This window comes from Pholis gunnellus (assembly GCF_910591455.1).
Source record: "Pholis gunnellus genome assembly, chromosome: 9".
NCBI lineage: Eukaryota > Metazoa > Chordata > Actinopteri > Perciformes > Pholidae > Pholis > Pholis gunnellus.
Genome location: NC_136535.1, coordinates 9,291,190 through 9,304,308, shown reverse-complemented (window position 1 = coordinate 9,304,308; position 13,119 = coordinate 9,291,190). Strand labels below are relative to the sequence as shown.

The following is a 13,119-nucleotide window of genomic DNA, read 5'->3' as shown; positions in this document are numbered from 1 at the left end:
TAAATTCATTAGCACCCATAAAATCTGTTTAGAATCAGAATCAGAAACTGTTTATTGCCAAATACGTTACACATACAAGGAATTTAGCTAGTTGATTTGTTGCGTAACAATAAAACACAGTGCAATAGTATTACATCATTTAAAATAGAAAATATGAAAATTTACAATAAAATATGGTAAATAAGAGTATGTTAAAACAAGTATATTATTAAAGTGTCACATGTACATTTATATCTGGGATATTCCATATTCAAATACATGTAAAAAAACCAGAGGTGAGAATGTGGCAGAGATGATATTGTACATTGGCACTTTCTTTATGTGACTGGTGTCTTCTTCTTTGTTGCTTGTGCAAGACGGAGGTGGAGAACATTGAGGCGACGCAGGGCATGTCTTCAGAGACCGCCATCACTTTCCTGTCCCGTCTCATGGTTATGGTGGACGTGTTGGTGTTCTCAAGCTCCCTTAACTTCAGTGAGATTGAGGCCGAGAAGAACATGTCCTCCGGTGGCCTGATGCGTCAGTGCCTCAGGCTTGGTAAGATCATGATTGTGTGTTTTCTGCTGTAGACGTGAACATCAGTCAGTGCAGTGGGATGGTAAAACCATTACAATGTCTTTATGTTGAGTGCATCTTTTGCCAGTCACACTGGAAAATTGCTGAGCTGGAAAATACCGTGACAGTATTCTCATCACAGACTAATAATTCCTCTAATCTCCAAAAATCCTGTTTTATCGGTAAAGCTAATTATTTTAAGAGTCCTTTGCTAATTGTCAACTAAATTGAGGAATGTGCAGGGTTTTGCTGCAGTTTCCAGCAGTCAAAAATGACAGGATCATTAATTTGGAATTCATAACATGCAGAGAGAATCATTTGCAGTGCAATCGAGTACTCTTTGCAAATGGTCGCCTTTTGTGTCTGTCATTGGTGTGTCTCATATGACTCACAAGGTCTTCTCTGCCCTTGTGGGTGTTTAAATGTGTCTGCATTCAAATGTAATTCATCAAATCTATATTATGTGCACAAAGTAGATAATTAGTAAATTGAGTTGTATTGAATCAACTGTAGGATACAGTTTTAGTAGAATTATTGTGTATTTGTGTCTCTTATTGTCTCGGCGTGCTTGAGAGTGTTTCTGTGTCTATATCTGTTTGCGCCTGTGGGTTTGTGTGCGCGTGAGCCTGTGTTTGCTGGATTGTTGACTCCGAGTTGTGCTCTGGGGGATGACAAATAGCCTTCAGACTTCACAGTGTCCTTGTTGCAAACATACAATTTCTCATCACTGGGTTCAGTGTGAAATCAGTCTGGCTGCTGATTTCACTCCCGGCCTCTGTCCCAGCAGCCTGGAACAAATAGTCATCAGAGATAACTGATTCATTTTAAAGAGGTCATGCATGTTATCAACATTTAATTTCCATTTAACTCTGAAGTGAGAGCCTATTTGATTTTTTGTGTGTGTGCGTGCAGTGTGTTGTGTGGCTGTTAGGAACTGTCTTGAGTGCAGACAGAGACACAGAGACAGAGGGAATAAGTCTTCCATTCCCAACAACAACAAGACTCAGGAATTCCTGCAAAATGCTGTGACTTCCAACAAGGTAGGATGTGTGGCCCTAGAAAACGTCATTCATACATGCATTTTACCCTAAGAACACAGAACCCCATGCTTAATAATGTGACCTGTACTGATGCTAAATCAGATCTCCTATTCTGTGCATTAGTGGTGTAAGAAAATATCGCATTATTAGTTTTTTGATACTGTATCGATTCTCAAAAATACTATTGATTTAAAATGAATAGTTTCCATCCAAAGATTCATGGCAGACCGTGGTTCATTTTGTGTTGTGTGACTGCTAGATCCAATCTAACAATGTCAACTGAAGATGGGAAGAAGCGTGACATTTTTTTTTACTCCGATTTTATGCATTCTTTGTACTATGACAGCTTTCCCAAAATTTGATTTAAAAAATCCTAATATGGCAATATATTGAATTGTAACCCATTCATCACAGTCGCCAGATTCTTGCCAATACACAGCCCTACCAAGAGTCATTTATACACCTGGTGGTACCAAATCTGTCTTTGTGTACTAACATACAAATGTTGGACGATGTTATCGGTTCCATATTTTACTGTTTTCTAGTATTGTAAATTATGTAAAAACAAAAAGTAATAGAAAAACGAGCTTGATTGAGCTTCGACTGAACAGAGTAGCATGCCATATTGTTGTCTCTCTGCTTTAGACAGCCATAGAGACTGTCCCTAGTAACCTGTCTCCCATCAAGGACCCCGATCGCCTTTTGCAGGATGTGGACATCAATCGACTGCGCGCTGTAGTGTTTCGTGATGTGGTGAGTGCTGGTGTGTGTGTGTGTGTGTGTGTGTGTGTGTGTGTGTGTGTGTGTATATGTGCAGGGCTTATTCATGCACGACATCCATGTGTTTGTCACAGAGACTTGGCTGCAGGTAGAGACGATGATAGGATTATTTAATTTTTTGTCAGACAAACAGATGTGCAATGTAATACCTTTCAATCAACAGGTTGAACACTAAGGGGGCCCTTGTCGACCGAGCTGCTGTCTGTTGAACACAAGCCCAAAGCATTTGAAGGGATATATATCAAAGCAAGTGTTAGAAATATGTTCGAGTAATGGCAGTCCTCTGAATGTGTTTTCATGCTCTATGCAAGATGCATTAGCTGTGAGTGAACCATTTCAGACAGCAGCAGTGGACTGTGTGAAATGAGATCTTCTGAATAGAGAGGGGAATAACCGTATTGTGATTCCTCCCTACAGGATGACAGTAAGCAAGCCCAGTTCCTGGCTTTAGCTGTGGTGTACTTCATCTCTGTCCTCATGGTCTCCAAGTACCGCGACATCCTGGAGCCCCAACGTGAGACTGCCAGAATAAGCCAATCGGGCCGCAGCATGCGTCAGGAGATCAACTCGCCAACCAGCACAGGTGTTGACAGCTGTGCCCTACCTTTCTTACATCCATTCTTCCTGCTCACTAATCTTAGCTTGTGGTGACCGTGTCTGGTATAAATGAATAGTCGGTGTCCTTGGTCCTTTCTGATGCATTGCTGCCAGCTTGAGCTGAAAGCTCATTCAGTAAAATAGCAGGGATACCCTGCCTGCACTCCACCGGCTCACCTATGATTTATTCATGAGCTTCGCTAATTGCATCGCAGAGAATTAAATGTGGAAGCAAATGGAGACTGGCGCTGGAGATGGAAGTTATGAACTTGATTAGACATCATAGTTCTCTCAGAAATGAAAGGTAGTATTTGCCTCAAGTCATAAATCATACATTAAGCCACATGAAAGGAAATCAGTGGTTGCCTACAAAGCTTTAATGCAATGTCTGCTGCGGTGCCAACTCGCTATTATGAGATGCACGAGCGAGCATACTTTATCAACTTCCTTTCAGACAAAAGGTGAAGTGAATAAGAGGAAGAGGAGAGAGAGGCCAAAGGAAATTTGAGGAGCTTGGAACACACAGAAAATAAAGAAAAGGAAGATGAGCTGGGGGAAGTTGAGAGATGGGAAAGAAGCAGCATGCTGGCCAACTACTGTGGTTTTTTGGGACAGTGGAGCCAGGCTTGCTATTTTCAGCCCCATCTGTCAGTGCCCATTAGGCAAGCAATCCACCAGAAGAGAATGGGATCATAGAGGTTGCTGGGAGGAGAGGGAGGCACACTGCCGCCTTCATAAATTTCACCAGAAAATGGGGGAATTTTCCAGACGGCATGTGGCAGGCGATTGTCTGATGGACCAGGAAGCCAGACGACTTGCTGGCTAAATCAGGCCCTGCTGACCTCGTTAGGGGGGCATGTGATGAATATTAATATGGCCGGCCTTGCATCTACTGTAGGTAACTACTGTGTTAGAGTGAACCAAAATCAGACGAGAAAGGCACCTCTGCAGGTTTCTGAGGATAAAGAAGCAAACGGTTGTTTGCTGTAGACGATGCGTTTTCAATGTATGAACAGACAGAACGCTGCAGATTTAAATGCAGATAGAGGTACAGTATGCAGTATATTATGTGCCATAATAAGAGAGCAGCTATCAGCTAGCTGACTTTTCTGTCACTGTTTAAAAGCTGTTAAATAGATAGCCTCTCAAGCCTTTAGGCAGGAGGCAGCTGAAGAAAAGGATTCATGTATGTTTTATTAGCATGGAAGGAGAATAACCGAGAGATAAGCTCACCAGAGGATCAGAGCTTCCGGAGAAAGATCTAAGAAGCTGTGCTGGCACACGTCTCTTTCTATACATACTAAATGTACTCTTTGGCTAGGAATGTTAAGCTAGCTCTGGAATGCAGTTTAAGTCAATGCTATTGTTTGATTATTCAATTTAAAATCCCCATTTCTTACTCCTCTTGACATACTATGTTGATTGTAGGCATAGATAGACTTACTGTGAAAATATTTGTGGTATATTGATCACTATAGTGTAGGGATCAACAGAAAATGTAACTGGCTTATCCAATGTAGATATTAGCATTGTACATATATTGTTACGTGGCTGACTGTAGTCTACCTCACTCCCTGTTTTTTCCGTGTGTTTGTTCTACAGAAACACCTCTAGCATTTGACAGCAGTAAGGACCATCCTGCACCATCAGACCTCCACATGGAAAGCTCCCTTCCCCACACAGACTCTGGTATCGGAGAGGAGCAGCTCGCCAGCATCCTTAACGGGTCTGATCTGGACCACACCGGGGGACTGCTCATATCTACGCTGTCCTCAGAGGTGAAGAAGTCCCAGGAGAGTCTGTCTGAATCACCCAGCGTGGAGGTGCTGAAACCGCCCTCCTCCATCATCAGCATTAGCCAGCCCAACAAGGGCATCAATGTGAAGGAGATACTGAAGAGCCTGGTGGCAGCTCCAGTGGAGGGCTTGGAGGCTGGGCTGGAGGCGGTGTCCTACCCAGACCCTGCTGCCAACACCCAGGCCCACGCCATGCTGCCCATGCAGTTTCACTCATTTGACAGGTGAGGAAGTGTCATTGGTCGTTCAGAAATTCACTGTTGTTGTTTTTTTTATTCAAGAAGTGTACCAGAGGTTTGGTATGTCCCATTTACTACAAATCCTATACACTTAAACTTTTAGATCACTTTTAAATCACTACACTTCTTTGAGGCTCCTTATATGATATTTATATATAATTATGTTCTTTAAATGCTTACATTAGCTGTTCAAATGGTCGATCCCCTTCTTAGGAAGCAAAAACACCTACCAAACGCAGACGCACTAGGATTGCATCCCTGAGGTGCCAGACAACCTTTGCCAAGTAGAATAAATCTCATAATAAACATAAATTATCATCACAGTTGAAACACTTGCTGTTGCTTTTTGAATGTATTTTTCCAAGCACCCATTCAATTCTAGTTATGTCTTTACAGTATGAAAATCAATTAACACGCTCGCTTGAGTTGTCAAATGCATCAAAGTGAATTTGATGAAATTCATTTGTAGTTGCATTAAGAAGCAATAACTTGCTGAAAGCCCAGTATGGTCTTCAACTGAACTGTGTTAAAGGCAAAAGGAAATCTAGATGATGTAAAACAAGATAATAATTAATTATATTAATTGTTTGACTGTATCGTTCTCTGAGATTTAACCGAACAAAAACATTTCATGCCATAAAAGATGTGTGTGTGTACGTGCGTGTGTGTAAATGCTATCACTCAAATGCTGATGTTAATCCTCTGAGTGTGTTTTAGTTATACAGTTTACCACTAATGGTTTCTAAGTAGCATGCGACACATTATTCATTTCAGGCCACTGGCATTGTAATCATCCCCCACGGTAAGGAATTCCTCTGTTTGAAAAGGTCTCTGGAGCACTGAGGCACTGCTGCGGTTTATTTACGTTCACGGATTAGATAAAACCACAAAGTAATCTGTATGAATTTGGGAGTTTACAAACCTGCTCCTGCAGGGATTTCAAGCTTCAAGCATCTGATCCCTATCTCCTATGGTTGATAAAGTTTTGAAAATCATAATTTTTCTGAAAGTAGTTTGAGTCTGTTTGGCACAAACAGGCTCCAGAGAGATTGCAGAGGACACACCGAGTCAGAAAGAACAATGGGGCCTCACTTTTCTTTTAAATGCATGCTGCTGCTGCTGCTGCTGCTGCTGCTGCTGCTGCTGCTGCTGCTGAGGTGAGCCTGGTGAATAGGGGAGAAGATGGAGGAGTGTGTGGAGAGAGGACAGCTGAGAGGGTGGGGGTCTCCAGGGTGTTGATGACAGATTAAACAGAAGCGGCCTCACGCCACACCATGGCCAGCCCTGTCGCCCTCACCGCTCACACCCGTAATGGGAACTGGCAGCCTGAAATGAGTCGCCACAGCAAAGTGTATTATTTTTGAAATGCTTTCACACAAACGCTCCTGACCACATATACAACTTTGTCTCATGCTTTTCGTGTCACTCCCCCCTCTCGCCTCTATTTGCTGTGTCTAATTGTTTGCCACCTGCCAGCGAAATGAGCTGCCAGACACGGACAGGCCCTTCATTTGTGTGTCAGGGCGACAATAGATTGGGAGTGACAACATCAAAAGGAGGGAAAAAAATGGCTTAAAGTGGAGTGCACAGGAGCAGTCGTCGCAGAGGCCCCTCCAGTAGAGACTTTCATGGAGCTTTGAATTGCTTAACATCCAGATGTACATTAGACCAAATGGGAATACAGTACAGAAATACTTAAGGTTTACTGAACTTCCTCTCTTTCCCCCTCTCCTTTACCAGAAGTCTCCATATTAGCTCCATTATTTGTCCTTACATATTTGATTTTTCCCATGTTGTAGAGCAATGATAATTGGTTTCAATTATGTTTGCGCGTGGAATGTACATTGAGCATATTTCGTCTGTGTGTATCCAAGTATTCCTGAATAAAGCACCATTAGATTAGATTCTATCTATATAGACGCAACATTTCTTATACTTTACAAAGCATTCATCTCACACAGCCGCAGAACTTATTAATATTAACTCCAAGATTAATCCTTTCTTTATTCTGCGCAACTCAATTAAGACAATTCTATTAATAAAATATGCGCTGGATAATCTATACATGATTCATGAGTACTCCGCTAATTAATTATTCATTAAAAGAGGTCCGTGTTTTATCTACATCCTGTAGATCAAATGTAACGTCCCGGTTATGCCAAAGAACAGACAGCTCTCTGCTGGAAGATGCACGCAAGGGATGCATTTGGAAAGCAAGATTAATTTCACGCCGACTTCCGGCAATCAAAACAAAACATGCTCCTGATGTTCTGATATGTGTCAATGAGATTTCACAGTGGAGAGCAGCACGGAGATCTACTAAATAAATTATTCCTGTCATCAGTGTTCTTCAAAGCGCAGCTGTATCTCTGGAGATAAATTCCAGTTGGCTTTTAAGCTTTTCTCGCTCTCTCTCTTAACTGAGTAGATTTTGATCTGCTAAATAAAAAAATATATTTATTGTACTACTATTTTTGTTTTTGTATGCTCGCCTGTTAGGTGTTGTCACTTAATGTGTAATATAATCAACTTTTTGCATATTTGATCCATAGAGAAATTACCAAGCTATTTCATTAGTTACATAAAAAACGTGGTTTTGATCACTTTGAGAAACAGTGGAAGAGGATGCGATATAAATTACAAAAAAGCCAAGTTTGATTTGTTTGCCATGGAGTCCAGCATGCTTTAATTTATCGATGAGATAGTCGGTGGATATACAGTGTAATTGCAACATGAAATGGTAAAAGTCTGTGTTGTTTTGTTGAGGAAGGATTTCTGGGGATTTGGTTCAGATGACAGCAGGCTTAGCTCGTGACAGAGCAGAGGCCTGGCCTGTGTCACCCAGAGTAACTGCCGGAGATTGGACAAGACATTATCTGGCACCCTCACAAACCCTAAGGCCAACCGCAGACCTGATAAGGACAAGCGCTCCTTCTCCTTCCTGTCAGGGAGCTCTTGCAGGGCCAAGTTCACTGCATCATCTTTAATCCTTGGCCAATCAGATTGCATGTGAGCAGGGGTCTGGTGGGTTAGTGGTGTGTCTGTGTTTCCTGCACTGTTACATGAGGTCACAAGTGTAACTTTCATCTCAAGGCTCCACAAGCCTTTCTTGTTATGTTTAATTCATTAGCTCGGTGCCTTTCCCTTTTTAGCACCATGTGATGTTTTGTACAGTAGCTTCCACAAATATAAGGGAAGCCACTGATCATTAATGAATTATGATTTTTTTTTTCACCGTGGTCTGGCTGGCTTTGTGAAGAGTCTGGTAGCTTCAGATAATATGTGCTGTCTGCTCGATGTTTATATATAATGTATATTATAAAACCAATAAACTGAAAAGTCAGAATAAACCATGATAATAGTTATATACACTAAGTCCAGGAGGAAAATATGTCTGTATATTTGTATCTAGGTGTCGCCTACATTACCCACTATACAGTGTTTGTATCCAGTTGTGTGTGCACAATGTGTACGCTTGTATATTTGGAAATAATTATGCAAGTTTGTTTCTGGGACTAAATACACACATTTATGTGTGCACGCATGTTCTTTTCTCTTCATGCTCTTAATTATTTATCATGTTTTATTCTGACTTTTCAGTTTCTTGGTGCCCTCTCTTGCATATCTATCAAAGTTTCTGTTTCTTCAGAAAAAGAAGTCTTCCATTGAAAACTTGCCAAATGTAAGCCATAATCCGCAAATATGTACTTTCTGTCAAAAACCAGATGCTGCTCTGTATGTCTGTGCAGAGCAAATGCCGAATAGAAAGGTCTTGAATCTCATCCTCAATGAGCTGTAGTTCTGTCAGTCCGAACACAGGCGGTAGCTATGCAAACGTGTGTCCGTAACAACTACCAAGTTGCTCCTGGAGAGCTTCTAATTAAGGTAGGGGATGTTTTCAGCTCTTCTGAGCACATCAGAGGGCAGCAGATGTAAGGGAAAGTGTAGTAGCTGGCTGGCTGGCCTCTTGCCCTCCGGTTTAGTTACTTCAGCCTCTTGCGTACGTGTGTGTCTGTGTTTTCGTTGCATGCGTTACGCTGACGGATGGAGTTACAGGTCAGGATGTTTACCTTTCCCAATGTCCTGACTAACGTCGGTCTGGGCATGCTCATGCTGGCAGGGCCTGAGAGCACCAAGAGACGCCGAGGACGACTACTCTCTTTTTCTCTTCTAAAATATTCATACATTTTGTTTTGTTTTTCAGAAAGGAGGATTAGAAAGTCATCAGTTAAGTTAAACGTCAAGGAAATCCTGGATTTTCTTTCACGATACTCTTTTCCAGATGCTGGATTTACTGAAAGTCAGTTTTATTATGATAACATTTGTCTTAAAGCTTGCCTGCGTATGGCTGCCTAATTCGATTTTAAAATAAAAAGGTTGCATTCACCAACAATCTGCAGTCACTGCAGCACTCTGGAGTGTCTTGCTCAAGGGCACTTTGTTAGGAAAAATACTTGTAAACGTTTGGCATAAACCCACAACCCAATTTCTGTTTCTAATATTCTAACTGTTCAGTTTAACTTGTGCGTGCATGTGTGAATTAAATATAGTGTGTGTGTGTTTCCTGTAGGAGTGTGGTGGTGCCTGTGAAGAAAACCTCCCCTGGCAGCCTCACAGTTAACACAGTGGGAAGCAGCAGCAGCACCTCCTCTGGGCTGACAGTTGGCAGCACCCCCAACATCTTTGCTGCTGCCTCTGCGACCCCCAGAAGCATGATCAACACCACGGGTATGTCAAGGACAAGGTTACAGGAATGTGCTTGTACTTAAATTCCCACATTCCGCCCTAGTAATGTAGTTCTTTTTGAATAAAACTGTTTTACAGCATGTTGAATAATTACTGTGTGTTTCCAAGACCGTGCTTTGTCTGATGCGAGTCCGAGAATAGAAACAAAGCGCCTTCCATCATCTGGATCATATGATCATGTGATCCATGCCTCTGCAGGAGCTCAGTGTTGCCACTAGATGGCCCTCTTTACCTTCCAATCAGTGTCTGCAGCAGCTCCGTGCACTGCTAAGTAAATATTGCTCTCCCTCAGCCACAAGTATTCCTCCTGATCCTGAACAGCCAAACAAGTCCATTTAAATCTACCTGAATTATATATTAAACAAATGCCTTTTATAATAGTGACAATGGTTTGTACGCACGGCTTTCCTGTGTACTGTGTGTTCCTGTCTGATTGGCCGCAAGCCCTCTCTCCCTCCCCCCCGCTGTCATGTTGCTTCTCCTGAGTCTCTGCTGCATTAAGCCTGTTCCACCTCAGGGCTCCTGTAGTCTGGGCCTCTGAAAGGACCCACTTAACACCAAGAACCATTAGGAGCACCAACACCTTTTTAATGTGCTCTATTAAAAAAAAAAAATGCCTCTCCTCTCTGAACCCCACTAAAGGAATGTGAGAAATTTATCCAAGTCAAAGTGTGCTTTCAGCTGAAGCCACAGGCCTTCACCCAGACCCCATGGTCACAACCGCTGTGGTTTTAACCTAATGATTTCATACTTCTGACTCAGGGCTTACCTTTAAATTACTGCTGTCACTACACCCTAAGTTTGGCTTTGATACCAAAACTAAGTGTAATATATAACAATGTGTTGCAATGTTTTGACGTGTTATTTGATTATTCATGTTTGTCATCTTTAGTAAGCAAAATAGTTCCATATAATGCTGATGACACCAGCTTGAGCAACCAGCATAGGTGCACTTGGATTTAGTTAAAGATGTGGTGCATGATGTGACACTTTTAACAAGTTTTTATTTGTTTGACTTGGTTGAAATTTGCGCTGACTGCTGAAGTCCACTATCAGGCCAGACTGCGGCTGGTTTTATAACTTCCCATTCTTTCTTTTTTCAATTATTTTTCAATTATTTTAGTCTGTGTGCCATTACATGAATTTACAGCCTCTGGAGAAGAACATATTTAATGATTTTTATTTTACCACGTAACTGTGACGGTATTAAACACAATTTTTTAATTATACATTATTATTTGAACTTTTATTGAATTCATTATATTAATATATAAAATAGTATTTTAAATATATTTTACTTAATCTGTTTTAATTACCTAAAAGTTAATCCTCACCTCTCTGTAAAATATAGATTATTACACGTATTTAGTCCTAATATTTCTACTAATGTTGCATGTTTCTGTTGGTCTCCCCTGCAGGAGCAACTGATGGTGCCCCCTCGACCTCCTCTTCCTCCAGTTTTGTAAACGGAGCCACCAGTAAGAATCTGCCGGCCGTGCAGACGGTGGCCCCCATGCCTGAAGACACAGAAGAAAACATGAGGTACAAAAGGGTCCTTACTCTTCAGCCATACTTGTGGTTCCTGTGCTCATTAATTCACTCATTTCAAATTGTGTGACATATTTATAAAATGTACTCGTACGTAGAGTTGTGTGTTTAGCAAATTTGTGTATCAAACGCATTGTTTTTCCTCAAAATATTCTGCTGTTTTTTTTGCTTTTGCTTTTCCATTGAACTGAATAATTTATTTTCCCTGATCTGATTTGATGGATAACAACGGTGCTCACCTTTTGATGAAACAATTGTCTTTGCCTCTACATCAAAACAAAATACAGCATAAAAATGGAAGTGGGTTTTTTCTGTGAACAACATGGCGAAGTTTGGCCTAATTCTTTGTGTATCTGTGTGTGTTTATCTTGTTGTGACCCTGACTCATCTTCCTCACTCGCTCTAATAGTTTGTGACAGGCGTCCTTAGTCCTGCTCTCCCACTGACTGCCGGGAGACCAGGTCTTTCTCCAGAGTCTCTCTCTTTCTCTTTTCAGTTGCCATGGCAGCAGTAACCGACATCACTTAGCGTAACTGTGAAGTCAATGATAGTAGGCTTACTGTCTCGCTAGAGAGCCTTATATTTTAGATGAGGGGGGGGGAAAAACATCCAGCTGAACTGAAAATATGAGTATATTTATGTGTTTTACCATATCATAATTCATTCATGAGCCCACCCTTTAAGTCACAAAACAACATGAAGCAAGTACTGCCTGTGGCTTCATTTTTCATTCTTCTCTCTATTTCAGTGCCTTTTGTGAAGTGGACCAGTGTCCACTACGCCAGGGACTGACACCTTCTGAGCTCAAACCCTTTAGCTCCCTGACAGGATTACAAGCAGCCTCCAGAGATGCAGGCCAGTGTCTTAGGCAAGGACATTTATGTTAGCCACCTAGCCCCCCCTGTCATCCCTCTGCTGTGTTTTCCCAGGGTGCTGGGAGGCAGATTACACTGTACACTCCATACAAATCCTAAACCAAACCTTCCCTCTTCCCCCTCTCTGTGTCTCTCTATCCTGCTGCTCTCTGTCCATCTTAGCTGGGAAAACAAGCCTCTACTCTCCTCATGTTGCCTAGTATCTGTGTTTGTACACATACGTAGGAGCACAGAGATATGTTGCAGCTTGAGTCGTATCTCTGCTTGTATACAGTCTTGAGTTGTATTGCTGCATGACTCCAGCTCACAGTTTGTCTGAGGTGCTTAGATAATGTCAGGCAGCAGCATGTAGTGAGTGTGTAGGAGATAAAAAAAACTTCCCTATGCAGTCAACTGTTATCCCATGTGCAAGCTTGGTAACATGTCACAACAAAGAATGCAAACAAACTGCTGAGAAATCCCCTTTAAATGCGAAAAGAAAAAATACATAGTGTTAACATCGCCAACATTTTGACAGAATATAATCTTCTCTTATTGACATCTACAGTGATAGCAACCATGATATCACAGATACCCGGCTTGGTTTGCATCCTCTGTGTGTGTTGGTTACACTCTGCACCCACTAGGACTCAGTCAGTCTGGCTACACACTAACTGGTGTTAGCTGCGTGCACTGGGTTTACTGTGAGGCCATCGCCGCTCTTACCCTCAATGGAAGGGGCACAACACCATACCTCCCTTACATTTCTACACTTATCAGGTGTCTAATCTCCTTTTGTGACTTTATTTTGATGTGTTTTTATTTGACAGCATCACTACGAAGCTGGAGAGGGCCCTGGAGAAGGTGGCACCCCTGCTGAGAGAGATCTTCGTGGACTTTGCACCCTTTCTGTCACGCACCCTGCTGGGAAGCCATGGGCAAGAGCTGCTCATAGAAGGTACAG

General features: G+C 41.9%; 1 protein-coding gene across 5 annotated transcripts in view; it reads left to right on the top strand.

Moving 5' to 3' along the window:
• The window catches only part of nbeab (neurobeachin b), a gene marked incomplete at both ends in the record, with an annotated part of 186,315 nt that overhangs the window by 78,593 nt on the left and 94,603 nt on the right, over positions 1-13,119 (top strand). For 2 of the 5 annotated variants that reach the window (XM_079166660.1, XM_079166659.1), the window contains 9 exons: positions 357-537; positions 1,468-1,595; positions 2,241-2,348; positions 2,793-2,958; positions 4,575-4,992; positions 9,578-9,735; positions 11,172-11,295; positions 12,050-12,169; positions 12,986-13,119. In XM_079166660.1, coding sequence (XP_079022786.1) covers positions 357-537; positions 1,468-1,595; positions 2,241-2,348; positions 2,793-2,958; positions 4,575-4,992; positions 9,578-9,735; positions 11,172-11,295; positions 12,050-12,169; positions 12,986-13,119 — 1,537 coding nt within the window. Of the gene's footprint in view, positions 1-356; positions 538-1,467; positions 1,596-2,240; positions 2,349-2,792; positions 3,023-4,533; positions 4,993-9,577; positions 9,736-11,171; positions 11,296-12,049; positions 12,170-12,985 lie in introns of all 5 variants that reach the window. The other 3 variants (XM_079166663.1, XM_079166661.1, XM_079166662.1) reach the window with 3 other exon arrangements.